Below are 25,542 nucleotides of genomic sequence, written 5' to 3' on the forward strand. Positions count from 1 at the left end.
ATTTAAATGTTTCTGAAATTGTTAGGTTGTTACATTACAAGGTCACTTTAAAGTCAGTTTATTTAAAAAAAGAAAAGAGTTATCATATGTGATAGATTCTTTGCTTTCCCCCCCACTTGCTCCTTTCTTACTCTCCATTTACTTGATCGGCCTCACGACTCAGAACACAAAGCAATACTTCTATCTAACCATCAGGACTATAGCACCTCAGCTCAGAAGCTCACAGGCTTCCCAAAAGCAAGAGCAGCACAATGCCAGCAGATATTATATGCTACCCTACAGTTCACTTCTGCGATAAATGCAGACTTCCTCCCTATTTTTCAGCTTCCCACGTTTAGCTGTTTCTAGCCTGAAGGAGAAAGGCAACCGCATTACATTTGGTACACTATCCTTAAAATGCATTTGGAGTTACGCCAAATTTCTGAGTTGACTTCAAATTGGAATATTCAAGGCCGTGCATATATAATTATATGTTACGATTCACCTTTTTGATGATAATGCTATGACCTAGTATCTCTCTACATCCTTTCCCAAAAAGGAAAGAAAATTACTTCTACAAGTCAGCCTGCATTGATGTTGCACAGGGAACCTTGCTATGCAGACAAATTCTGCAAAGAATATCAGAACATGCTTACATATTGGGGGAGAAAAAATATAGAACTCAAAATAATTTGCATTTGAAGTTATTTTAATATTTGACAACATTCTTCCTCTCTCCTCCCCAGGGACTATTTTGCCTTTCTAGCCTTCTTCCAATAAACTCCCCTCTCTCAAAATAAATAATCAAACACAGATGCTTTTTCTAAATTTACAGTAACACAGATGAGTACAATGAAGTCAGTTTTTCACTGCTATAATAAGAATACTACTTTTCAAGCACATATCTTCACTCGAGTTTTGAACTATAAGGTCACAAGACACTGCAGTGCTGGAACGCATGCCAAAAGGTGGAACTGTGAATCAGGAGTGTTTACACTCTTGATTTTTAAGCTCCAAATGCCAACCAGACGTTTCACTTCTGTAATACTAAATCATACAGAAAACTTCTTTGGTTTAACACAGGGAAAGAAATGCTATCAAGATGACATTTAATTTCTCAATAGTATAGAATCATCAAATCGTTGAGGTTGGAAAAGACCTTTAAGATCATCCAGTCCAACCATTAACCTAGCACTGCCAAGTCCATCACTAAACCAATTAGGGGGTGTTCTTGGTTTTCCCTTGCTAATACAGCGTATTGCCACAAACAGAAAAACTCTACAGCTTTTCAAGTTCTTTAAGCAAAAGTTAACTGCATTAACAACCTGCTGTTAGGTAAACATTTTAAGTGGGCTTAATTATAAAGCTGATTTAAAGTAGTTGAAAAAAATAGAAGTGGGTTACTTCAATGAAACCAATAATAAACAAGACTTAGTGCTTAGAATTAGCTAGAAACAGCAACAGGTTCAAACACACTTGACAGGAACGCTGTAGTAATGTGCTCCTGCCATGCTCCAGCAGCACTTGGAAGACCAAATGAGCAAATTACCTAAGCACGTCCTTTCTCTAGACTAGTCCTCAATAAGCAAAGAAAGGGAGAGTTGGTACAATAAAACCCTTGTAGAGGTTTCTTCCATTACCCTGGCAATTTGATAGATAAAATGGAAAGGATTTTTCTCATTTACTTGTCCGTGAAGTGAAAACACGAGGAAAAGCATCATCCAAAAAGAAAAAACTTTTCAGATGCATGACAAGGAGTTAGGTGACTTAGCAGACTTCCTGTGGGAAGCAGAAACCCAACTCCTCATTGTGCTTTTGCAGGTTTTCTCATCTCAGTGTTAGGGTTCTAACGTGACATTTATTTTGCAAACGTGCACTTTAAAAGACCACTTCAGAGTTTTCTGCATGCGTTCTGCCTTTCAACCCCTGAACATTTGTTTTGGTTTCAAAACTTAATCAGGAGAAAACCTGCTTACTGCCTTTGCACTATAGCAACCTAGAGTCATGATGAGTTCCGCCCCCAAAATAATATTTTATTAAAACATTTCTATACAGAACTTCCATAACTTAAAACATTCAAAATCTGCCTTATAATATATACTATTATCCAGGTTACTTACAGAAGGACAAATACCTTTCTTCACTCAAGTTTAAAGTAAATTGGTTTAAGATACTGAAGAGAAAAGCATCTTTTTGATAAAAGAACGTTATCGCCCACCCTCCCCAAGAACCTCAGTCCTAACAAAGGATTCAATGCACATAACAATATGATCAGAAAAACAAGAAAGATAAAGAACAGAAAGAAGAAAAGGAAAGGACACAGCCTTAGAGGAATGAGACATTACCTTTGGAGCGCACGATGTAACACTGTTTCTGTAAATTTTACACAAAAATGGCAGAAATAAATTGTAATACATTTTCAGACAAAACTGAGTCTATGTTTCATTAAATACAAGTTTAAAATTAATATTAATCATGTTGTATGCAGAACAAGGATGCCTAAAAGAGGGCTCTAAATTTTCTTTAGAATACAAGGTACTTTGAAAACTACAGTTGAGTTCTCCTTAAAAACAAAAAGAAACCTATAGACATAACCTGCTTGCACACACTATTACCAAGATAAACAGGTAGAAAAGAGAATCCTCCCGCTCCCCTCTCAGCCTCAATCCAGCAAAAGTGTTAGAACACATGCACAACTTTAAGCAGATGAATAACTGATTTCAAGGGGTTTATTCACATGCTTGCAGTTACATCGGTGTTCAGATGCTCTACTGAATCCAGTCCTAAGTACATACTTCATAGGATGGCACACCATAGCTTAAACATTCTGATTTACAGATGAAATGTGGCAAGGCAGTAGGTCTACAACTTCATACATTTCATTATTAGCTTACAACTTCCTTGTGTTATGAAGCTTTTCTAAAACTAAGAAAAATAGGTGCTTTCTCTAAAATACATGCAATGCCATTAGATTGCTTGTGTTCAGAATTACAGAAAGACAAACACATTGCAGATGCAAAAAAGACAAAACGTGCACCAACTAATACCACACTTTTGCTCTGGTATAATTCTGAACAGTAGCAATGTTTTAAAAATGCATTATCAGTTGAGCTTATCCATATTCCACACCCCCCCCCCCCCCCAAATAAACTTAGTTCTTAATTATGTCTCTGCATATCCGAGCATTGAAATGATCTGTGTTACTTACTACACATAAAAGCATCCTGTGAACGCTTTCACAAGCGCTGTGCTTTTACATCTTTTACATAAACTTTTGATCAAGCCAATGGGACCTGCTTGCGTGATAAGTGCACATACACTTTTGCTCAAAGATAATGCAACATCAGCTCCTTTCATTTGAAATTTTTAGATCTTTGTGTTACTCTCAACTGTTTGGTAATTAGCTCAAAGGTATTTCATTCACAGTAAAAAAAAAACCCCAAAACCTGTTGATTAGAAAAATACCTGGTTTGGGACACCAAAAAGACTTAGAAATGAAGCAGTTCTAATAAGCCGGCAACATTCAGAAATCCTTTGTAAAATCAAAACAAAAAATTCCTCACAATTTATTTTATCCTTCATTTAGCAGATCAAAGCGGTTAGTTTGTTTGAATTTAGTAACTAGGCATAGCACCACACATTAAAAACATTTTTTAAAGCTATTTTAGTTTTGAGCAAGAAAGCAGAGCTTGAGAGACACATTAAACCAACAAAACCCTCAATATGGAAAAAAAAAAACCCCAGATCTAGTGGTAATAGCAAAACAGCCTCAAGTTTTAAATAGCTTTTGAACACAGAGGCAAGAACTCCAAGCGTTTGAACTGATAAGGAACACAACAGAGGACTCCTCTTTAAACTGTAATAAGGACGTACTCCTCAGTAAACTACATGGCTAAATAACAAGGCAATAAATTAATTATTACACAAAACTTCCCCATGACAACAAAGAGGTTGGTTACTTATTTTTTGCCTCCTATCATTTTCTTTATGCTTCATTCTGCACAGTCACTTCTATTTTTCTAGTTAAGAGTAGCTTGACAGATTTTGTACGACAATGGAAGCAAAGCTAAGCCCATGCAAGCATTTGGCGGATCAGGAGTCTCATTAATTTTATAGTACTTTATAGACTCATTTTCACAAGCGTTGCACTTATTTTGTATCGCAACTTTCCTTACTAGCAGGTTGGGTATGGCCACGGGCATGACAGAGTTGCTCTAAAGAGACAAGATACCTTCATCAGACCAGCTCGACGGAGAAGCAGAACACATTGCTCAAGAAGAACATCACCCAAGATGTAACACAGCCACTGAGCTGGAACATCCAGCAAGAGGCCAACTATCCCCCCTGGCTCTAAATCAGGGACCTAAAGACATCAGCTATACTTGTGCAATGCTCAAGATGCACTCCCCCAATTAATAACAATAATCACCTTTTCGGCAGCAGTTCAAAACAGATTTTGGAGTATATAGAAAAAGGAAGATGATTCTAGAGTGGTTCCTGCCAACCTCTACCCCACCCTAGGGATTCGATATCCAAGTACCAACATGGAAAGAGGACAATTAAAAGAAGATTAACACATTCAGGTGGTGTTTAGAACACTTGCTAAATAACCCATGGTTCCAAAAGAAACTATTCACAGAAAAAGAAGCAATTTAAATAGCGGTGCTATTTGAAAATACAAATAGCTAATTTATAAACCAGTACCGTACAACTGTCTTTAACACAAGCCTTCAATAAAATGCTACAACAGATCCCTTTGGGCACAGAAAACTGAAATTCCAGTATTTCACAAATCCAAACATTGTAAAGGGATAGTCTCTGTATTCTCCCTGCTGGATTTCAACAAGATGCATTTCTTCAGTCTAGGAAATATTTCTTAGACACATGTGTGAATAGACTTGGCCTATTTAAAGCACATGTGCATGAAAAACAGTCCTGCCTTAGCTAAACATTCTCCTTTCAATCCAACTGTTAACTCCTATTCAAGAAAAAAAGATAAGAAGTAGGAAAAATTGTCAACAAGCATTAAACACAGCACTTCTAACATTATATATATACCCTTTTGACTCTTTGTTCTACTTTTGCATCTTGCCAGCTGCTACCAGTGTTTTAATTTATGTTCATTCTTTTTACACTGGCCTCACTGGAGCTTCCTAACAATACTTACACTGCCTTTTCTATACCCAGTTCTCTATTGTTGCTTATAAATCCTTCTAACTCATTCATGCCAGAGAAATTCCTGATGAATCAAAGAAAGCTGATGATACTTTAGGATTGCTCAGATACTTGTTTACATTAAGGTTAGTCTGGAGCTTCTACTTCAAGTAAAACTGTAGCTCAGCTTTTAACAATTTTTAGGCAGTGCATCGAGTCTCGTTGTGACCAGTCTGCTACTGCAGCCTGTCAAAGAGAGATTTACTGCCCGATTACTTTCTCTAAAGACTATTTATTCCGAATGACACTTATCTGTGGTAAGCAGGGAAAGCACTTCTGATGAGCAACCAAAAACATTATAGTCAGAAATCTTGCTGTTATTTTAACCCTAACTGAACAAATACTTATATAAAAGAATATAGCTTATCTGCACTCCTTATTTGCTACATTAGACATGTGGATGATACAGAAATACAGAGTTCTCATCCCTGAAGTTATCTATGAACTATAAAAAAAAATTACAACAGAGGTCTAAAGAAGCTCAGATGGAGATGAATTATTTCCCTTTCTAAAAATCTAATCAATAAAATTAAACATGTTCAAACCATTAAAAATCTAAAGATTGCCACTGAAGATTGCCCTTTCACACAATTTTCAGGTTACACATTTGAAGAACATTTTTCCTAACGATACACTACTGAATAACTGAGCATTCTTTTGAGTATAAGAAACACATCTGAATTTCAGCTTAAAGTATATTGCTAAAGGAAACAAACATATTTTATTAAAGAAAAGCTGTACAGATACATAGTGCGTTCCCTAAAGTAATCAGACAAACGTCACGAAGCAAGACTAACTGCTTTAATATATCGTATTTTAAAGTTAAGTCAGAAACTGCCTAGTTAAAGTCTTTGGTAGTTGTTTCCTACTTTGAATCTTGAAATTCAAACTCTCCATGTTATGAAGCAGAAATCAAGTTCCACCATTAAAAAAAAACCCCAGCTATACAAAAAGACAGATTGTTGAACTACGTTCTTCATCGTCCATCCTTGCTTATTCTTAAACTGAGCTATCAAACGTGAACCTGACTTTGCAACTGCCTGCATGCATACACCCCTGCCTTTATGAGCAGCCTCAGTGGCTTCTGTACGGATTCTGTATCTGAACACATTAATTCCCAGGATCAGCTGCAGTACTGGAGACCAAAGGTGGGATTCAGCTTAAATGCATAAACTTGAATGCAGTAAAGGCCCCCACAGTGAGCTAGACATCTCAGCTGCTGGCCAGATCTAGGGAGAACACTCAATTGCCAACATACAGGCATCCCGAGCTGCCCTACCGTATCCTGCCTGGCTTCCAGCTGCTACTCCAGGAGCACAGGGTGTCTTGTAGGTGCTACATCATATTTACACACCCTGTCTTGGAGTTCCCAATGGTGTTTCACACAGCATTAGACGTCTGCATGCGGTAAAATGAAAAAAGCTCCTGTCAAGAAGGTCACAGAAGTCTAGAGCATTAGGGCATGCTTTAAAGACTTAGACAGCAGCCCACCTAAACCTCATCGGTTATACCAGGAGTTTACTCCTGGACTTGATTCACTTGCCTGAATCTAGGCAAGCTGGTGCCATTTAAGACACCACAGGGTATCCAAGAAACCTGCACGGGGCAGGCAGGTAAGACACAAGACCTTCAGAACATCCACACCCTTCTCTCCCAGCAGCTGCAGGCCAGGTAGAATATCCTAGGACCCTAAAAATGGCTTTAGATTCCTACAAGCAGCTGAGGTGAATCTAGCTTACATGGAAACGATTATGTTTAGGTATCTTACTCTGCCTGAATTCCCACCAAACTAACACATTCTCTTTACAGTGATTTTATGAAAAAACAGATTTTTTTTTTTTTTGAAGAAATCTGCATCTTTCAAAATACTTCTATATTTGATGAAAGTGCTCTTAAATACTGTTCATTTTATTGTCCCATGTAAATTATAATTTAGCATCTAACACAACCTTAGGCTGTTTTGGCGTGTGGGGAGAGACAAGGTGTTTATGTCTTAAATCTAATTCAACAAGTAAGCTGAGTCTAATAAGCATAAGGGGAAGAAGACAACTTCTGAATCAAATGCAGGAGAGAAAAGAAACTTTAGAGCCCTCAAATGATAGCTTCTTGACTGATGTGACATCATTAAGTTTCATGTATATTGTTCAGATAAGCTAAAAAATGGAAAATGATGACAAGAGAACCAAAAAGATAAGTCACCAAGTAGTAAATAGCGAACCAATGTCTTGCAGAGAGCTTATTAAGCCACAGTGGGTTTTAGATAGAGATTGTTTTCCATATTAATCTGTATACGTATCCACTCAGATTTACTGTAAGGAAGCACAGCGTCTAGAATTTGGTTTGAAGGTAACAGAAAACAAGCTTTTGACACTTATGGTTTTATCTCTATGGAAAGTCAGAACAGTGGTAACTGTGAAAGACTTCCTCTTAGGTTCCTATTCATTTTCCATTTTTAGGGCATTCTTTAGGAAGAGACCTAAAAATGTCTCTTATCTGAACTTCATCATACCATACTGAAGATTTTTTTCAGGCAAAGAAAAAAAAAATTCTTGAGGACAATTTACTCCTTTACTGAAGACAGTGAAGCGCCATTCATTCTTATCCCCCAAGAAAGATGGCAAAGAAAAAATAGTTTTTCTAGTTAAGTAACTACACTAAAATTTACTTTCATAAACACCAGTGTTACTTCACAAAGTTCTTCTCAGCACAAGCCCAAAGTTATAATCCAGATCTGTCCAAATACAAACTGCTAAACATTAACAGAAGATAATTTTTAAAAGGGACTTAACAGGAGAAATAATCACATAAAAATTAGTAAGTTTAAAGATACTAATACTGAACCTAGAACACAATTACTTTAACCAGAAGACCCTGACATATCAGACCTGAGGATTTATTGATGGCAGAGAGTCATGCGTTTTCTATAATTTAACAGAACATGGCTACATACTAGAATGGATTTTTTTTTTTTTAAGGTAATGAAGAAAAATCTGATTATCAGCACATAATTTTACATAGCATTGGTACCAAAGTAGTTGGTATATGCACAAGTAAAACAGAACTATGCAGCGATATAGAAGAAAAGCATGTCAGGAACAAACACTCCAAAATCGAAAAAAATTTACACACACCCCCTCAAACCAACAAACAACCCCCCTACTCATCCTCTTCCACCCCCCCAAAAGACCCCAAAACAACCCCCCCCAAACTAAATCATAAATCATTGTATTTTAAGGAGCACATGCAAAACCATACAAATCACCTCTAGATCTCACTCCCTTTTACATACAATGCTCAACATTGTAATTTGCAGAGAATCTGTTAAGATTTGCTTGGTGCACACACAAAGCCAAAGGATCTATTTTCTGGACACTAATAACATTGCATAAGCCATATTTTTGGGGTAAAAAGCAACGAACATCCATGTAGTACCAGCTCCTAATCCAAATGAATGCCAGAAGCGGATTGCTATAACTAAGGTTTCCTATTATAGCTCACACTGCAGGTACCCACTCAACCCTATTTGAAATAAGGCGGATAACAACGTTATAGATAATTTAGCAATACCATCTTTCTCATGAACAGCGCTTCTCTGTTTAAGAAAAGCTCAACTCTCATATTACATCTACTCACATGAAAAATTGGGAACCATTGGTATGTTTCCCTCGGTTTGCCATTGACAAAAGGAACGCTCTGTCATGTTTGAGAATAAAGTTTTCATCTGTTTGAAGAAAAAATATGTTTGTCAGATTTTCCCTGACAAGGAATGCAAGTCTAATTTTCTTAGTAACTTATAGATGCTATTCAGGAGAAATTCTTCTGCTGCTGAAGAAACATGAACAGGTTGGAAAAAACAAAAATCAAGTTTAAATGAGCCTCGCAAAAGTTACAGTAGAAGCAGTTATGAGACAGAAAACATTCTTTCTTAAAGAAAAAGTTTCAGATATAATGCAAACATTTCTAATTAAAAGAATTTTAAAGTCATTAATAATGTCTTCAATAAACATGAGATTCTCATCAACTGGGATTTAAAGCCAGCATTTTCTAAATAAAAACAAGATTGGCAGACTTCCTGACATCCTAAACCAAGACTTAACATACATGATACTGTTATTTACACAGCATGCACCTCAGGTAGAAAGATCTAGAGAAAGAGCCATCTCCCTGGTATGGCACGTTAAAAGACAACCACCTATCAATTCAAAACTGGAAGTCTCAAAACATACAAGGTTAAAAAAAACCCCTAGATACCTGGGTGAGAAACTAAAGAACATACTCTTCCTGCAACCTAAGTATAAAATCAAGGAAGGCTAAACTAAACATGCATTTTATATTCCAGTGAATTAAAGAGGACTTCTGGTTATACAGCATAATATAAAATCAGATCTTCTGAAGTTCATTTGTAAAGCTAAAAATAGAAATTTGAGTGTGCAAAGCTGTTATTTTTAAGATTACCTATCAAAACACAATGCTGCATGCTTAGCACTCACCGCTTTTACAAACAAATCCTAGTAAGAAACAAACCCTAGTAACTTCTTAGCAAATGGATCTATTCAAGACTTCCTTTTGACTAAAGGCGGTAATACTCCAACACCAAACTACGTCTCCATTTAAGACAAACTTAATGGCATGCACTTAACCACGCAGAGCTACTTGCAAAACATACAGAACCAGAGGCTGTTACATAAATACATATAGTGCCTTTACTAACACTTGAATACCACAGTAACTACCTGGGTTTTTTTGCAAGAAAGAATTGCATGTCTTTAAATGAGTACTTCATAAACTCACCATTTTCCTTCCAACAACAGATTTTAAAAAGAAGTAAACGTACATTTATTTACAAATTCTTTGCAGGTAAAATAACTTGTGTAGCATATAAACAAAGTCAAACACTTTTAGGAACAAACACCGAACATACAAACCTTGAATAGGGAAGGGGAGGAAAGGGACATTAACAAAAGAAGAAATAACTGTTTAGAGCTGGAAATTATGCCAGTATTCTTTCTCAGAATAAGTCATTAACCCTCAGAAAGGTTAGACACAGAACTCTTCATTTCTCCAAGCAACACAGATATCCATCTACAAACGGACGTATCAGTTGTCTATATATTTACTAGGGAGGGTACAAGGGAACAGAGTTTGAATTTGTGTTACTGAGCTTTTGTCTCTTACCTTTTCATTTTGCAAAAGACCACATTCTCTATAAACAAAAGAATATGTTGACAGTTTTAGGCAGGAAGATAGGAGTTTATTCATGAATAAAGTTGCCTAACCTCCATGCTGAAAGTCATGTTTAACCAATAATGTTAGCCTTAATTAATTGTCAGTTAAAGTTAAATATTACCAAAAAAATAATCTGAAAGTCATGCATATAAAAATAATTCTCATGCAACATTAGTTTCATGCAAAAGGTGATCTATAAGTAGACCTGTTTTCATTAAGTAGCTTGGGAATCAAGACTTGTTTATCTCAGAACTGAATAAAGAATCTGCAAAGACATATTTCCTCTTACCTTTAAAATAGCCACCATAAATAGATTCACCTCCTTTTCCGTTACCTATGCATTAAAAAGCATGAATTAAACCTTTTGTTTCATTTATGAAAAAAGCTGTAGGTAACATTCCACCAGTTTATAACAAACCAGGATACTCTGGCCAGTTACTCATATCTGAGCATAAGCTCCTTAATTAAAAGTCACAGCCGTGCATTATCCTGTTGACACTCAAAATATTGAGAATGAAGATTGCCGTAGGGCCTCTGAACACTGGAAAGTCTGAAGCAGGGCTCAAAGGCTAATCCTCACTGCTATTTGCTAAAGCAACAGCAGACAGTAATACAACAACAGCAAGGAAGAAAAAAAAAGACAACAGTAGGTACCACCAACAACCTTGCCCGGCTCAGAGCAGCTGAGAGACCGCTGGAACGGATGAGATAAAGCGGCTCGTAGTTCTAAAGGCACTTCTACTTGACTCTCAAAACAAGGTATTCCCCCACCACGCCTGTTTCATCAGATACAAGGTTTCAGGACACAGTGAAACACATTTTGGTAAGGACAGGTATTTTAGGGAAGGACAACGGGCTACAACATTATGTTGTACACATACTGCAGGGAAGGAAACAAAGAAACTCCTGGAAAACCTACTTTTGGAGACTTATCCGTTAAGCACTTCTAGCTCATTTACTAAAAATAATTTAAAAAAGTGAACTTATTCAAATAGTTAGGTCCTTGTATCAATAGAGCATTACTCATGTTGCCTCTACTGTGGACACAAATGTGAAAAGCAGTAAAACTACATTTTGGATTTGAATTCTGTTTTAAGAAGACAGGCATTAACTCCAGCAAGGTTTGGTGGTTTTTTTTTTTTTTCTTCTTTAACTTAAGACATTTTCTAAATAAATATTATTTCACTTGAAACATTTTAGAATTTCAAAGATTAACAAAGAAATGGGTGAGCTATGCTATACTTCACAGCAAATGAAATATTTTTATGGCATTGTAATGCTTCCATGGGATTTTCTAAAGTTACATTACAACCATGTAAGTTACAACATTTCTGTTCCACTCAAAACATTTCAGTTTTAAAGCATATTTTTACCTTCGCTGAAGTCCCCCCCCTGAATCATGAAGTTTTTAACCACACGATGGAATGTAGTGCCTTTGTAACACAGCTTCTTTCCAGTTGTTTTGCCAATTCCTTTTTCACCTGCAAGAAGGTTAAACAAAAAGGATCTACAGATTGTCACTGCACAAATTCCAAGGGTTTCACCTCCCCAGTGCTACTGGATGCAAGACATTCATCAGACTAGCACAACTATAAAAGGTAACGAGTCCTACCTGTTGCCTCTTCACAGCCCATTAATAGCAGAAGGGACCCATTTACAAGGGGACTGTCAAGTAAAAATCAGGTTGTTTCTTTAAAAAAAAAAAAATCTCCTCCCCTCCCAAGAAGGGGTATACTTATTAGCAATCCACTTGGAACAATTTATAAGAAAACAAGAGCTCATAATAATGACGGGTTAACTCTTTTCTGTGGTTATAGCTACACTGGTATCTTCGCTGAAGCTTACACCGGAGCCCTTTTCAAACCACTTATACATCTGGATGTGCCAGATGAATCCCAGGAGAGAAATCTGTGCTCAGAACACGCTTCAACTTGGTTTCAATGCGATCCACTCTTGGAAAAGTGGGACTGAGCTACTCCAAGCACGTGTCATATCTTCACCCATCTGTGCACAGTGTCAGGCCACCCCTTAATGCCAATCTGCCCGGCACCAAGCCTCACCATCTCAGTCTGAAACTTGCACAAAACAGACTCCCATTTCTGAAAAGACTGATGGAACAAGGGAACAAAATTGTGTATGCCAGAACTGTTCCAGGACGAACTGAATGAGAATCGTAACCGGAAAAAAATCTCCTAAAAAATCCCCCAAACCCTGGACTGGTACCAGTGCCATTCTTGCCCAGCAGCAGAAGCCAAGCCAGGCCACAGTGCTTGTTCATCTTATCTGAGCCTGAGATTTCCTAAGAAGTGGCACTTGGTGGACTCCCAGTGCAGCTGTAGTTCAAGCCTAGCGGTGATTTCCGAGACGACACCCCAGAACCTCAAGCTTCATTAACATTTCTTCCAAAATTGAGAAGAAAGACTGCACTGGGAATGCGGACGAGGGTGCTGTGACTGGCAGGGCAGAGGTCCTGCGCAGCAGGTTCATGGGGTTTATACTGGTCCACTCAGGGACCACGCAAGAGACGCTGACTTTAGCTTCCAAGAAGACAGGAACTGGCAGAACACGGCAATTAAGAGTAACAGGTACATTACACCCTCTGCAACAGCTAAAACCCCACGTAAACCACACATGCAGGAGATATTCTGTCATAAGACCGGACAAATAACCCAACATTCAGCTTCATCCCACCGCTGGTTATGGAACAGGCATTTGACACTCGGCCAGAGGACATTTAACCAGCACGCTCTGTACCATGCAGTGCCCTCAGATGCATACGTGTACTTGTGACCCAGAGCCAACGCTCCCCTTTCGTGATCTATTGTTCCTCCACCCAAAATTAACCGATGGCCAAATCGCCCCAAATCTGCCACTCCAAACAGCCCATCGCTGCCAGGAGGAGGGCAAAGAGCGGTTTGTGGCACAAAACCCACTCATGGCATTGCTGTTTATCGTACTTGTAGAAGCCTTCACTCAGAGAATACAACTTATTTTCCACTGCCCTGACTCTCCATACCCATAACCTGTGCTGCCTCCTACCCCATTTTCATTTTCCACAGAAGTTATCCAAGCAAAGCTATTTATTATAGGGATGGACGCATCCCCCTTCCCCCCAAAACACCCCCCCTTTCCCCCCCCCCTCTGCTACAGCATTGGAAACCCCACATCAATCAATACTAAGGAGTATCTGCCTACATTTTTGGTCATGTTTCAGCATGTCCCTCAGGCTATGGATATTCCCCTTGGAGAATGGGATCCTGCATTGCACTTGACCATGTAAGTGAGCTGGTACATTAAGGTGAGAGGTGAGCTTTACACCATGGCCAGAAGTTGTATTCCCTTTTCTTTTTTTCTTTTAAACTCTCCTTTACGGTATCACCAAGACAGCATAGTCCCTTCATAATAAATGGCAATACTTGTGATGCTCCCTTCCTTTCATGCACAATACAACCATGGGCAAAATCATGTAACTCGAGTGCTTCCCCATAAGCCACACTTTAGACAATGCACTCTAAGCTGTGGGCCAAATGGTGGAGGGCTAAGTTCCTGCAAAAGCTGTACTATGTCACTCTGATTTTCAAAACCAGTCCTTGGACTCCCAGGCAGGCAAAACCAGAGGCCAGTTGTTCCACTGGTTAGAGCTGCAGTACCTCCCTAAGGTCAGCTACTTTTCTGCAACAGCCGGTACAAAGCCCATGGGCTGGGCTTTTTTGTTTATGGCCAAATACTAGCCTTATTCTTTTTGCTCTAAATATGCCTGAATTTTGTCTGAAAAAGAAAAAATTGTCTTTGAGTCCCATCTACTTGCACCCTTCCTGCCTAAGCAGTTCATTCCACGTGCTGCGACTCATTTGGGAATGGGACAGTGGAGGAGAACTTGCACAGTGGTTGCAAGGGATAACCCCTTAGCTGAGGAAGGCCCAAGGGCCTTTAGCAAAGCGCCCTTCTCCCTTTGGCAGGTAAGCTTTGCTCTCATGCCCTAGTAACACCATGCACTACCAACCCAATCGGAGATACTTTGAATCAGGTGCCCAACAGTGGTCTCCGTTTGAGAGTATGAGAAGGGAAGCTCCTGACAAGGCACCAAAGAGCAGATGGGCTTGTGCTTATTCAATAGGTGGACTGACTGAAGGACCCGCAAATGCCACTTTGCAAGTCCAGATGTTTAAATTAAAATGCAAGGAGCCTCTTGCTGTCAAGGCAGACAGCGTTCTTTCACAGTAGCCAGGTCTATTTCTGACAACAATGTCAGGCTGCAGGAAGGCAGCCAGAATCACCCTGTCCTCCTCCATCTGCTTCTGACAAAAACATCCTGGCTTGCCTCCCAGAGATTATGGAGGGAGCAGCAGGCATGATGATGGGCCCAGCGTTTCAAACACTGGTCTCCAGTCTTTCTCTCAGGGCATATCACCTCGCCTTGAGACAAGTGAAACCGCTCTTCACAATGACACAACAGAAGCGCACAGCCCAAATCAAGTTGCTATGAGGTCCGTAACAGCGTCAAGTGAGGACACATGGTGCTCTGCAGCTGTGATGCCTTTATCAGCTGGAATGCAGGTGGGTACCCATACACATCTAAGGAAAAAGAACATGCTGGATTCGCCTAGCATGCAGGATCCTGAATTTACGTAGTACAGAAGCGTACGATGCTCACAGTCTGCTCCTAAGATATTCCATTATGTAGACTATATGGTCCAGAATGGGATAGCATCCCCTCTCAATTATACAGCTATATACCCCCTATATAGCCTTGCATATGGCTACAAGACGTCAGTACCAGAAAGTGATTCTGTATTGAGTAAACCTCCAGCGATTCTAAGATTTCTTGCAAAGACCAAAAGATAAGGACAAAAGATATACCTGATAGGAACTCAGGCTTCTATGATGACTGAAGTTCTACCAATTAATCTTGCTGTGAAAAGTGGCAGGAGTTGGGGGAGCCCGACTTCTGGAAGTAAATGACTGACTTGCTGTCTGAAGATGGTATAGCAGCTCATAATGCTCAAAATTTCAAGCAACTCTTCACATCTCAGTTCTGGTTGCCAGAGGTCAATGCAATCTTACCAGTATACCTTCATCTTCCACCACAGAACCACTGCTCTCCCTAAGACAGACTTTGTAGGTCCTCCAACATAACCTAAGCAAACACAGAAGCAGTAGCCCAACTGGAATGCTACATCAGTCCACAGGGACAGGGAGAAAGCATGGACCAGGGAACTGATGGATCCTACTGCGAAGCGTGTGGATGACCCTAAGCCTGGCCTGCCACTCCTGGCCACAGTTCTCATCCATGGTACCATGCAGCAGACATCACCCTTGTGCAGAGTGTTCAGTTTAGATGCTGAGGCAATCGAGGTTCTGACAGTACAAGGCAGGAGGGCAGGGCAAATGGCATGTATAACGCAGACAAACTAGCGGTCACAAGTGCACTGGAAGTACCGGTCAAGGAGAAGCAGATGGACAGCTGATAGGAAAAAACCTCAGGCGAACTGAACAGCAACACAGACGTAATTGGTGCAATCAAAGAAAAGAATTAATGTTAGCCATGCAACCCTTCTCCAAGCTCAGCCATCCTGAGTTTAAGTTTGAGAACCATGAAGGCAGAAAAGAGATGGCTTCTACCAGCAAAAGAAATGAATATAACTTAATTCTCTTCAACATTACATTCACCAAAAGAAATGAAATTACTTCAGGTTCTTCTATATGCTTTTCTCTCCTGCACAGAATTTAATTATCATGTGTTCATTAGCAAATTTTAAAAAGATATCTGCCAAATCATCCTTCTATCCTATGCATACACAGTAGCAAACACAATTTGCAATAACGAAGCAAATGTTTTGGGTAGCTTTTAAGTCTGCAAGTCCAATCGAGAGCAGACCTCATAACTTTGTGCTTACTTTCAAATGTTCTGCCAATTAAAGACAGGTTCCAGCTGAAGACTGTACAACGAAACCTGTACAGCCAGCTGCAGAACAGAATTCAAACAGGGATGCAATACAAAGACGACACTTTGGGGTTTTTGGGGTTTTTTTTGTTTGTTTAGTTTTTTTTAAGTTGTTCGTTCTGCTTGTTTATTTCATTCCTCATCATTTCCAACACATTTGGCTTCCCTTATCTCCACTGAAGTTTTTTTCTAGCAAAGCTGCTGTAAGGATTTAAACAATCCTACAGAGCTACAGAACACGAGGCTCAGACACTACACTATTCAGTCTGCTGCCACATTTTATTTATCTTTTGTAACCTATTCTGATTAAGATAAACTTCAAATGAGTTCCCATTTTTCTATGATAGTTGTACTATTCTTTCCCATTCTCCGTCTATCCCTAGCTATCTCTTTAAGAAGCTTAAGTGATAAAAAAAGAATTAATTCAGCAAGTAGAATAAAAAGAGTAGGCATCACCACACAGACCTCAAAAAAAGGCCTCAAATGTACTGTACCTTCCACAAGTTCACAGTATTATAAAGCTCTTCTAAATCTTCACAGAGATTATCTAGAACACATCACATTCTGGGATTTGAATTCTGACAAGATGAACTTTAAGAAGTTAATGCATAAGGACATCAACAAATTTGTTTTGCATAACCAGTTAGCTAAAAGCTGTTCACTAAAGACAGATGTTAAAATGCTGCCTGGAAAATCTTGCTGGAGCATTTTAACGATTTGGGAAAGAGTTATTTCATATACAAGGTAGAGGCTTCATTGGCGCAGCTAATTCAAGGTATACTGTAAGCCGCTGAGCATTCAGGTATACAAGACCAGGAGATCACCAAGAGACACAGAATGCACACAAATAACACACACCAATTCCTCTAATAACCTAATCAAGATTAATCTTTAACTTACAGCTGAAAAATCCCTGAGGAACAGGGCAGAGCAAAAAAATCCCACCAAACCCTTACTGTCCTTACTCTTCCAATCATTAGAAACCATTTTTAAAAAGTTAAGTCCTGCTTAAAAAAATGGATTGGAGGGTGCTACATTATACCCAGACATTCTTTTGCCAGTCAAAGCTGTCCCTTTGACTTCACAGACCTCCTCTCTCCCGCCAGACAACCCCAGGATTTCTAAGGGACCATCATACTCCCTTTTAGTCCTTCATTTAGCTAAAAATGAGAAAGTTTTCTCAGATTTAATAGATGCTCCTGTCCTCTGATCCCTGTGTAGCACTTCTATCAACCTGAAATACACTCAAAATTTTATTATATATAATCAACATTTTATATAAGAAAAAAAATATATTCAAAGTTTTATGTAGTCTTCAAAGTCAAATGTCACCATTATACTGTGCAGTGACATTAATACTTAATGCCTCTCCTGATAAATCCTAAAGTCCTGATAAATCCTAAAGAATTGCTTGCCTTTATCGCATTTGTGTAACTTGAGTGACCAATAATTCCACCACAGTCTCAGCCTTGTCAATCACTTCTACCTACAGAAGCGCCACGCTAGGGACCAAAAAAAAAAACCCACCCCACAAAAAAAAAAAAAAAAAGCTTTTGTTCTATAAATTCACAGTTTTGCATTCTGTAATCACGTATTATCTCCACTACTCTAACGCAGTCACAGTTATAGAATACCACAATATTTCCTGCTATGCATTATTGAAATCCTCCTCAGCGCTAACAAGTCTCAGCTTGGTTTTTACCAGAAAAAAAAAAAAAAAACCAATCAGCACTATTATTATGCTGTGGTTTACACTTGTGTAAACTAATAATAATTCTAAGAAACATTAAAAATCTTAAATATAGGCATGCTACTTACCCGAGCACAAGCAAAGGAAGTTTTTGCAAGTCTTCGGACATATGTCTGAGAAGAGCTGAAACATAATTCGACCAACTAGAAGATTTAAAAAAAAAAAGAAAAATTATTAAGAGTTTTATAGCTCTTTATAAAAATGTAAGAAAATCTGCATATAAATAAATCAGCATGTTTTGAAAATATAATTTTCTGAGAAGTTATTTATCAAGCAGAATAAGAAAACATCTCAAATATGCATGTATTAAAACAAGTGGCAGGAAAGAACAATACCATAGTTGTAAAAAAAAAAGTGAAGATCAAGTAATATCATTACATCTAATTTATTAAAAATCCTAATGATTACATTTTGATTTAACTTAGAAAGCCAGACTGATTTACTGAAGTAGTTTATCCTGTCAATTCATTTCTGTTTTGAAAAAGAGAAAGATTTGCCTTAAGTAAAGGTCCTCAGAGAGCCAGAGTAATTCCCCCCACCCCCACCTCAAGCACTGTGTTTACACACATACATTAATAACTGCATTTCCAGTTTTCCCTGTGATCATTACCTAAAAAGTCCAACTGACTTAGTTCCATACTATGTTAAGGATTATAGACACATTGGCATTCTTGGCCTAAAATCCTTTAATTAAAAAAACCCAAAAAAACAAACCCAAAGCAAAAAAAACCCAAAAGGAACCAAACAGGAAAGATGAAAGGTGGGCAGAACAATACCAGCAATTTCAGGACTACGCTCCTCTTGCCCGGATACTACGAACCAAATGCTACTTTCTCTCTATGAAAGTGAACAGAGTAATTCTCACTCTCAGTACAGCTACCCCTATGCTATTGGTGGTAGTTATGCTATGTACCTTGAAATAAAATACTGCTGAAGAGTGGTTTAATATAAAGAAAAAATGCATTAAAAAAATACTTTAGCAACAGAAGGAGGGCTAAGGAGAATCTCCATCGTTTATTGGATGCAGGGGGGAACATTGTGACAAAGGATGAGGAAAAGGCTGAGGTACTTAATGCCTTCTTTGCCTCGGTCTTTAATAGCAAGACTAGTTGTTCTCGGGGTACACAGCCCCCTGAGCTGGAAGGCAGGGACGGGGAGCAGAATGAAGCCCCCATAATCCAAGGGGAAATGGTTAGCGACCTGCTACACCACTTCGACACACACAAGTCCATGGGGCCGGGTGGGATCCACCCAAGGGTACTGAGGGAGCGGGTGGAAGTGCTCACTGAGCCACTTTCCATCATTTATCAGCTGTCCTGGCTAATCAGGGAGATCCCAGTTGACTGGAGGTTAGCACATGTGATGCCCATCTACAGGAAGGGCCAGAAGAAAGATCCAGGGAACTACAGGCCTGTCAGCCTGACCTCAGTGCCAGGAAGCTCATGGAGCAGATCATCCCGAGTGCCATCACGCAGTGTGTACAGGATAACCAGGGGATCAGGCCCAGTCAGCATGGGTTTATGAAAGGCAGGTCCTGCTTGACCAACCTGATCTCCTTCTATGACAAGGTGACCTGCTCACTGGACGAGGAGAAGGCTGTGGATGTTGTCTACCTGGACTTTAGTAAAGCCTTTGACACCATTTCCCACAGCATTCTCCTGGAGAAACTGGCTGTTCATGGCCTAGGCAGGTGTACTCTTTGCTGAGTAAAATACTGGCTGGATGGCCAGGCCCAAAGAGCGGTGGTGAATGGAGTTAAATCCAGTAGGCAGCTGGTCACAAGTGCTTCCCAGGACTCAGTATTGGGGCCAGTTCTGTTTAATATATTTACCATAGAATTGTTTAGGTTGGAAAAGACCTTTAAGATCATCCAGTCCAACCATTAACCTAACACTGCCAAGTCCACCACTAAACTGATTAAATGTAGAGCAGCAATTACGTTTCCTGGCTTGGTGGCTGGATTATTTTTAACGAAAGTAAAAACTAGGAATCATTAACATTGGAAAGGATCTCTATGATCATCAGTCCAATCATCAACCCAACACCCGCATGCCCACTAAACCACGTCCCAAAGTACCACATCTGCCCGGTTTTTGAACACTTCATTTATCAATGATCTGGATGAGGGGATTGAGTGCGCCCTCACTAAGTCTGCAGATGACACCCAGTTAGGTGGGAGTGTTGATCTGCTGGAGGGTAGGATGGCTCTACAGAGGGATCTGGACAGGCTGGACCGACGGGCTGAGGCCAACTGCATGAGGTTCAACAAGGCCAAGTGCCGGGTCCTGCACTTCGGGCACAACAACCCCATGCAACGCTGCAGGCTTGGGGAAGAGTGGCTGGAAGGCTGCCTGGCCGAAAAGGCCCTGCGGGTGCTGGCAGACAGCCGGCTGAATGTGAGCCAGCAGTGTGCCCAGGTGGCCAAGAAGGCCAACAGCACCCTGGCTTGTGTCAGGAATAGTGTGGGCAGCAGGAGCAGGGCAGGGATCGTCCCCCTGTGCTCGGCACTGGGGGGCTGCACTTGGAATGCTGTGTCCATTTTGGGCCCCTCAGCACAAGGAGGACATTGGGGTGCTGGAGCGTGTCCAGAGAAGGGCAGCGGAGCTGGGGCAGGGTCTGGAGCACAGGGCTGGTGGGGAGCGGCTGAGGGAGCTGGGGGTGTTCAGCCTGGAGAAGAGGAGGCTGAGGGGAGACCTGATCGCTCTGCAGCTCCTGACAGGAGGGGGCAGGGAGGTGAGTGTTGGTCTCTTCTCCCAAGGAACAAGCGATGGGACGAGAGAAAGCAGCCTCAAGTTGCACCAGGGGAGGTTTAGATTGAATACTATGAAAAATTTCTTCATGGAAAGGGTGGTGAAGCATTGAACAGGCTGCCCAGGGAAGTGGTGGAGTCCCCATCCCTGGTGGTATTTAAAACGTGTAGACATGGCACTCAGGGACATGGTTAGTCGTGGACTTGGCACTGCTAGGTTAATGGTTGGACTCGATGATCTTAAGGTCTTTTCTGACCTAAAAAATTCTATGATTCTATGAAAAACTATTTTAGAACTGTTTCACATTTTCTATTTTATTTTCCAAGACATGGGGACATATGTTACTAAGGAAAAAAAAAACCCAAAAGATCCCAAATATATAAAATATCTAAAAAAATACACAACTGGGAAATAAAAAGTTGTTATCTCTATAGGTTGTGAAATAAGCCAGAAAAGCCACGCTGCTCACATTACAAGGAGACCAGTAATAATCTGTCAATGAGCACTACCCTCTAGTGGTGTACACTGGTAAGATTTCAAAGGTAATTCTAAAAAGTAACTACTGCAGGAATTCCTTCTCTTTTCCTTCCCTCAAAGAAAAAAAAAAACCAAACTGAAGCTTAAATGTATTTCATTCAATACTTCATCACCTAGAAAAATTCCGAGAGGCTCCTAAGAAATTGCATTCAATTTTAGGGCTTCGGACAAACATATACAATTGTCAGCAAGGTGAATTGTTGATACAAAAAGGGAAGAAATGAAGAAAAAAAATAACACAGAGACCACCTGGTATTTTGTACTCTTAGATAAAAATTCAAGATGCCTTCAGCTGTAGAAGTGTCTGCATTTCATTAAGTGCAGTAAGAATGTTCTCTGAGCATTCGTCATTACGGTAGGAACATGTAAAGAAAAGGGGCAGGGACAGGCTCCAAAGAATGAAGAAATAGCAAATATTCAAAGAGCCCACATTAAACAGTGGTAGCTGTAACTACCACTATGAAAAGCCAGCTATTTGGAAGTGAAGAAACCATTGTGAGCTATGCGGATTGAAGACTCACACAGGGAACACAATAGAGAAGACAGTTTTGTAAGAGTTACAAATTTTCATTATAAGCACAGTAATTCAGGAGAGCAGAAGTCCCATTCCTCTGCTTGCAAAATCCCTGAACTGAACACTAAGTGCTTTAGAAAGCCGCGTATAGATTTCCTCTCGCATTCGCTATGGGAAATAACACGTGACGCCTTTCAGAGAAAAAGGTTGTCACTATCTCCGTTCTACTAAAAGAAGAGAAATACAGACCAGCTGCTGATTTACCAAGGTGACCGCTGCCAAATAACTACTAGGTGTTGCTGCCTACGGGCTGCAGAAGGGACTTTTGCCCTCAGGCGTAAACTGCAGAAGCCTTCTGGTTTCAAGTCCCTGTCCCACGTACAGGACCCACCGCATTTAGCACCTTAAGCAGCAGACTCCACCACTTCTGTTTTCTGGTGGAAGAACGTCATCTTAAGTTCTTGAAGATGTCAACGCAGAACATGGAAAAAGACATTCATAACTAAGGTATCATGATTTGGACAGTATCTTTCACTAGTGCTTTGTCAACAATAATAATGTCTGCTAGCTCCTCATGCCTTTCAACTCCAACAAACTCTTTGTAATGCACATATCCAACCTCAAAAGACTAGAGATCCAGTTTAAAAGACAAGGACATCTCTCCTCCATATAAGCTAAAGTACCGCTTACCCGGTTATATCCGGCTATATAAAATGTTGCTGTGTGCTTGTAAGACACAAACCACATACTGTGTATCCATCTGGTGGGTTACTATCTGTATTTTACCTAAACTGCATGAATACCGTTATCACTGGAAGGTTATATTTTCCACTGTCAGTCAATTAAATGTGCCAGAGAAATATCAAACACATTTTCACACCTTGATCAGACAACTATGTATGAAGTCACAGCTGTTAATAAAAAAAAAATCTGTATAAAAAGTATGCTTAGAACCTACGAATCTTTCTCTTACCTGTTCACTCAACAAAAAAAAGAAACATCTAATTTTAAACTTGGAGCTGAGGTACATGCTGATATAACACAGATTAGTAGCATCTCAAATGCTTTTTTGTTTCCTCAGATTTAGATACCTCTTCTCTGAAATGATCCACCTTCGCCGTACAGAGCAAATTTCCAATACTTTCTTCAGCTTCATTTCCCTGATACAAAGGTTAAGTTACTTGATTAGGGAACAGGCTTTCTGTGACTAACCATAAGACTTGAATAGTAAATTAAAACAAACAAGCAAAAATTCCTAAGAAGAGTTATTCAAGTAGGTGAAGTCTGCTCATAAACCTACCCAGACTGCTCAGTCAGCTTTAGCCAAGAAACAAGCCTCCAGGGACACCTCCCTTCTCAACCAATGCAAAAAAATGCTGGGATTCTATTTCTAATGATGAAACCCTCACCAAACTCGAGATGCAAATCTTCCAGCACCACAAGGAAGTTATACAAACTACTAAAAATCTTTATTTTAATGCATCAGCAGGCAGGACATTTCCATAATTTTAATCTTAGCATTGTTCTCAACAGACCAGGTCATAGCTCCGAAGACACATTCGTCTGCACCACAGTGTAGATTTTACAGTACATTACTGAACTTTTTGTGCTAGTCAACACCACAGAAGTTTATCCAACCACAACTTAACATTCACTTATTATTTGTAAAACAATACTTTGATAAAATATTCTTATTTGTTAGCAGGCTTTTAACTTATTTTGCAAATATTTTTTGACAGAAATTAGAGGAAACTATGAAAGTAGTATTTAAGTTACTGGTAATTACATAAAGTGATGCATATATAAAGTCTAAGATGTTTTGAAGTTTGATTACATAAAGTGCTATCTGTAGCTAACGAGCTACACCAATTACAGGAACCAGAAGGCATAATGACCAGAAATAATTAAATTTCAGAACTCTATTTTCAAATTGAAAGGCAAAAACTTTTTTCCTTTTGTTTTGTTTTTGAACCCCTGATCCATTTTTCAGCCAAGGCAGAACTAGTACTTGATTCAAATTAAGTGGTAAAAATTCAGGGTAGGAATACCCATGCCATATTGTAATAAGGGCTCCTGCTAGCAAAGTTTATTAAAATGATTGCTGATTTCAAATGTTTATCCAGTGATTTCCTCCAATTTAGCTGCCTAACTTTTTAGAAGCAACCTTGGGAGCCAAGCACATACTGCTTGAATCTATTTTCCATGTAACACAAACTGCTATGCTAGATTACGTTACATGTAGGCCATAAAGGCGTCACTTTCAGATAGACACTCCCAAAATAAACCTGGTTATTCAAAATGAAATTTAAATATACTGGGTTTGCCTTTTCCCAATTTCTTAGAGCAAATTGAGTAAGAAGCCACTGCAGCACTTTTCCCAGTATATCTACAGGAATATCCTGCTGAAGGAGAAAGCAGGGATTACGACCATTAAGACAGTCATGCACATCGCTTACAGACCGAGACCAGGAAGTCTGCCAGAGGCCTGAAGGCTGAGATAGATTTGCAGACAAGTTTAAATAACAGTTCACTAAAATGACCGTATTTTAATTTGATTAATTTATTTATCCCTAAATTTGTGAACACTAAGTCATATAAATTTAGTAAGACTCCTTTAAAGTAGAAATGTTGGCTACAGTTTTCAGAGAAATAAAACCTTACTGTGGAAGAAGAACAGATTTTATTTAAAACATCAGTTCAAACAATGGCTGTCCCAGTTCCCCTGAGCAGGGATCTATAGTCTTGACGCATTAACACTTTGGTAATGCTTCCTTACCCCACCGTACACTCTTTGCAAGGAAAGCCTCCAGAAACTTTTTCCCCAGCTCCCTACTAAGCCCAGTCCTCTACAAATATTCCCTGAAGCTCCCTCCATTCCAATCTTCTGTGGTCTCCACAAAAGCAAACACATTAAACATATTTCACTACTGCACACAGCAAGAATTTACTGTCTTCAGTTTCACAGAGAAAGGCAAGTGAGAGACTACACTTTGTCTTCTCCTAGCAGAGAGGCTGATCAGTTTGGTCTTCCATTTACTAATCCAATTTGTTCTAGACCTGAAGGTAAATCTCCAGCGTATTTCATTCTACACTGACAACAAGAATTCTATATAATGAGCAGATCACAGTTTTTATTAAACCGGTTCCCCCTGAACTTATCCATATCTTACTTCCCTTACACACCCTCTGATAGGGGTTCCCCATACAGCATGCCCTCTTGGCTCCTTGTACCTCGCTCCACTGGGCTTGCCGATCGGTTCACGGACAGAGTCAAAGTGCTGATCTGTTTTCTGCCAATCTATAACTTCTTGTCTTCAAAGGGCTAAAAGTTAATGGGAAGCCAGTTGAGAACAGGAAAGGGTAATCAAACCCCCATAAGGCACCCGTGGTTCTACTAATGCAGGAACAGTACTGCAATGACTTTTGCAGTGGAGCTTATTTCCCATAAATTCATAGCTGCTGAAATCCCCAAATACAGCAAACTTTAGGCAAAAGTGACTAGAATGAGAGTGGTAATGAAAGAACAGACTGACTGATAAGGGAAGGGACATACCCCAGGAAGGAAAGAAACTGAAGTGGACTGAAAAAGTGAGCAAGGGATCAAACAATAACAGAAGTCAGGAGGAAA

General features: G+C 39.6%; 1 protein-coding gene across 1 annotated transcript in view; it reads right to left on the reverse strand.

Moving 5' to 3' along the window:
- The window catches only part of NKTR (natural killer cell triggering receptor), a 46,046-nt gene that overhangs the window by 17,298 nt on the left and 3,206 nt on the right, over positions 1 to 25,542 (reverse strand). The window contains exons 2-5 of the mRNA XM_075705631.1: positions 18,182 to 18,256; positions 11,793 to 11,900; positions 10,709 to 10,753; positions 8,827 to 8,914 (exon numbers count right to left, since the gene is read on the reverse strand). Of these exons, the coding sequence (XP_075561746.1) occupies positions 8,827 to 8,914; positions 10,709 to 10,753; positions 11,793 to 11,900; positions 18,182 to 18,256 (316 nt within the window). The remainder of the gene's footprint in view (positions 1 to 8,826; positions 8,915 to 10,708; positions 10,754 to 11,792; positions 11,901 to 18,181; positions 18,257 to 25,542) is intronic.

Source organism: Pelecanus crispus, chromosome 2 (genome assembly GCF_030463565.1).
Source record: "Pelecanus crispus isolate bPelCri1 chromosome 2, bPelCri1.pri, whole genome shotgun sequence".
Taxonomy (NCBI): Eukaryota; Metazoa; Chordata; class Aves; order Pelecaniformes; family Pelecanidae; genus Pelecanus; species Pelecanus crispus.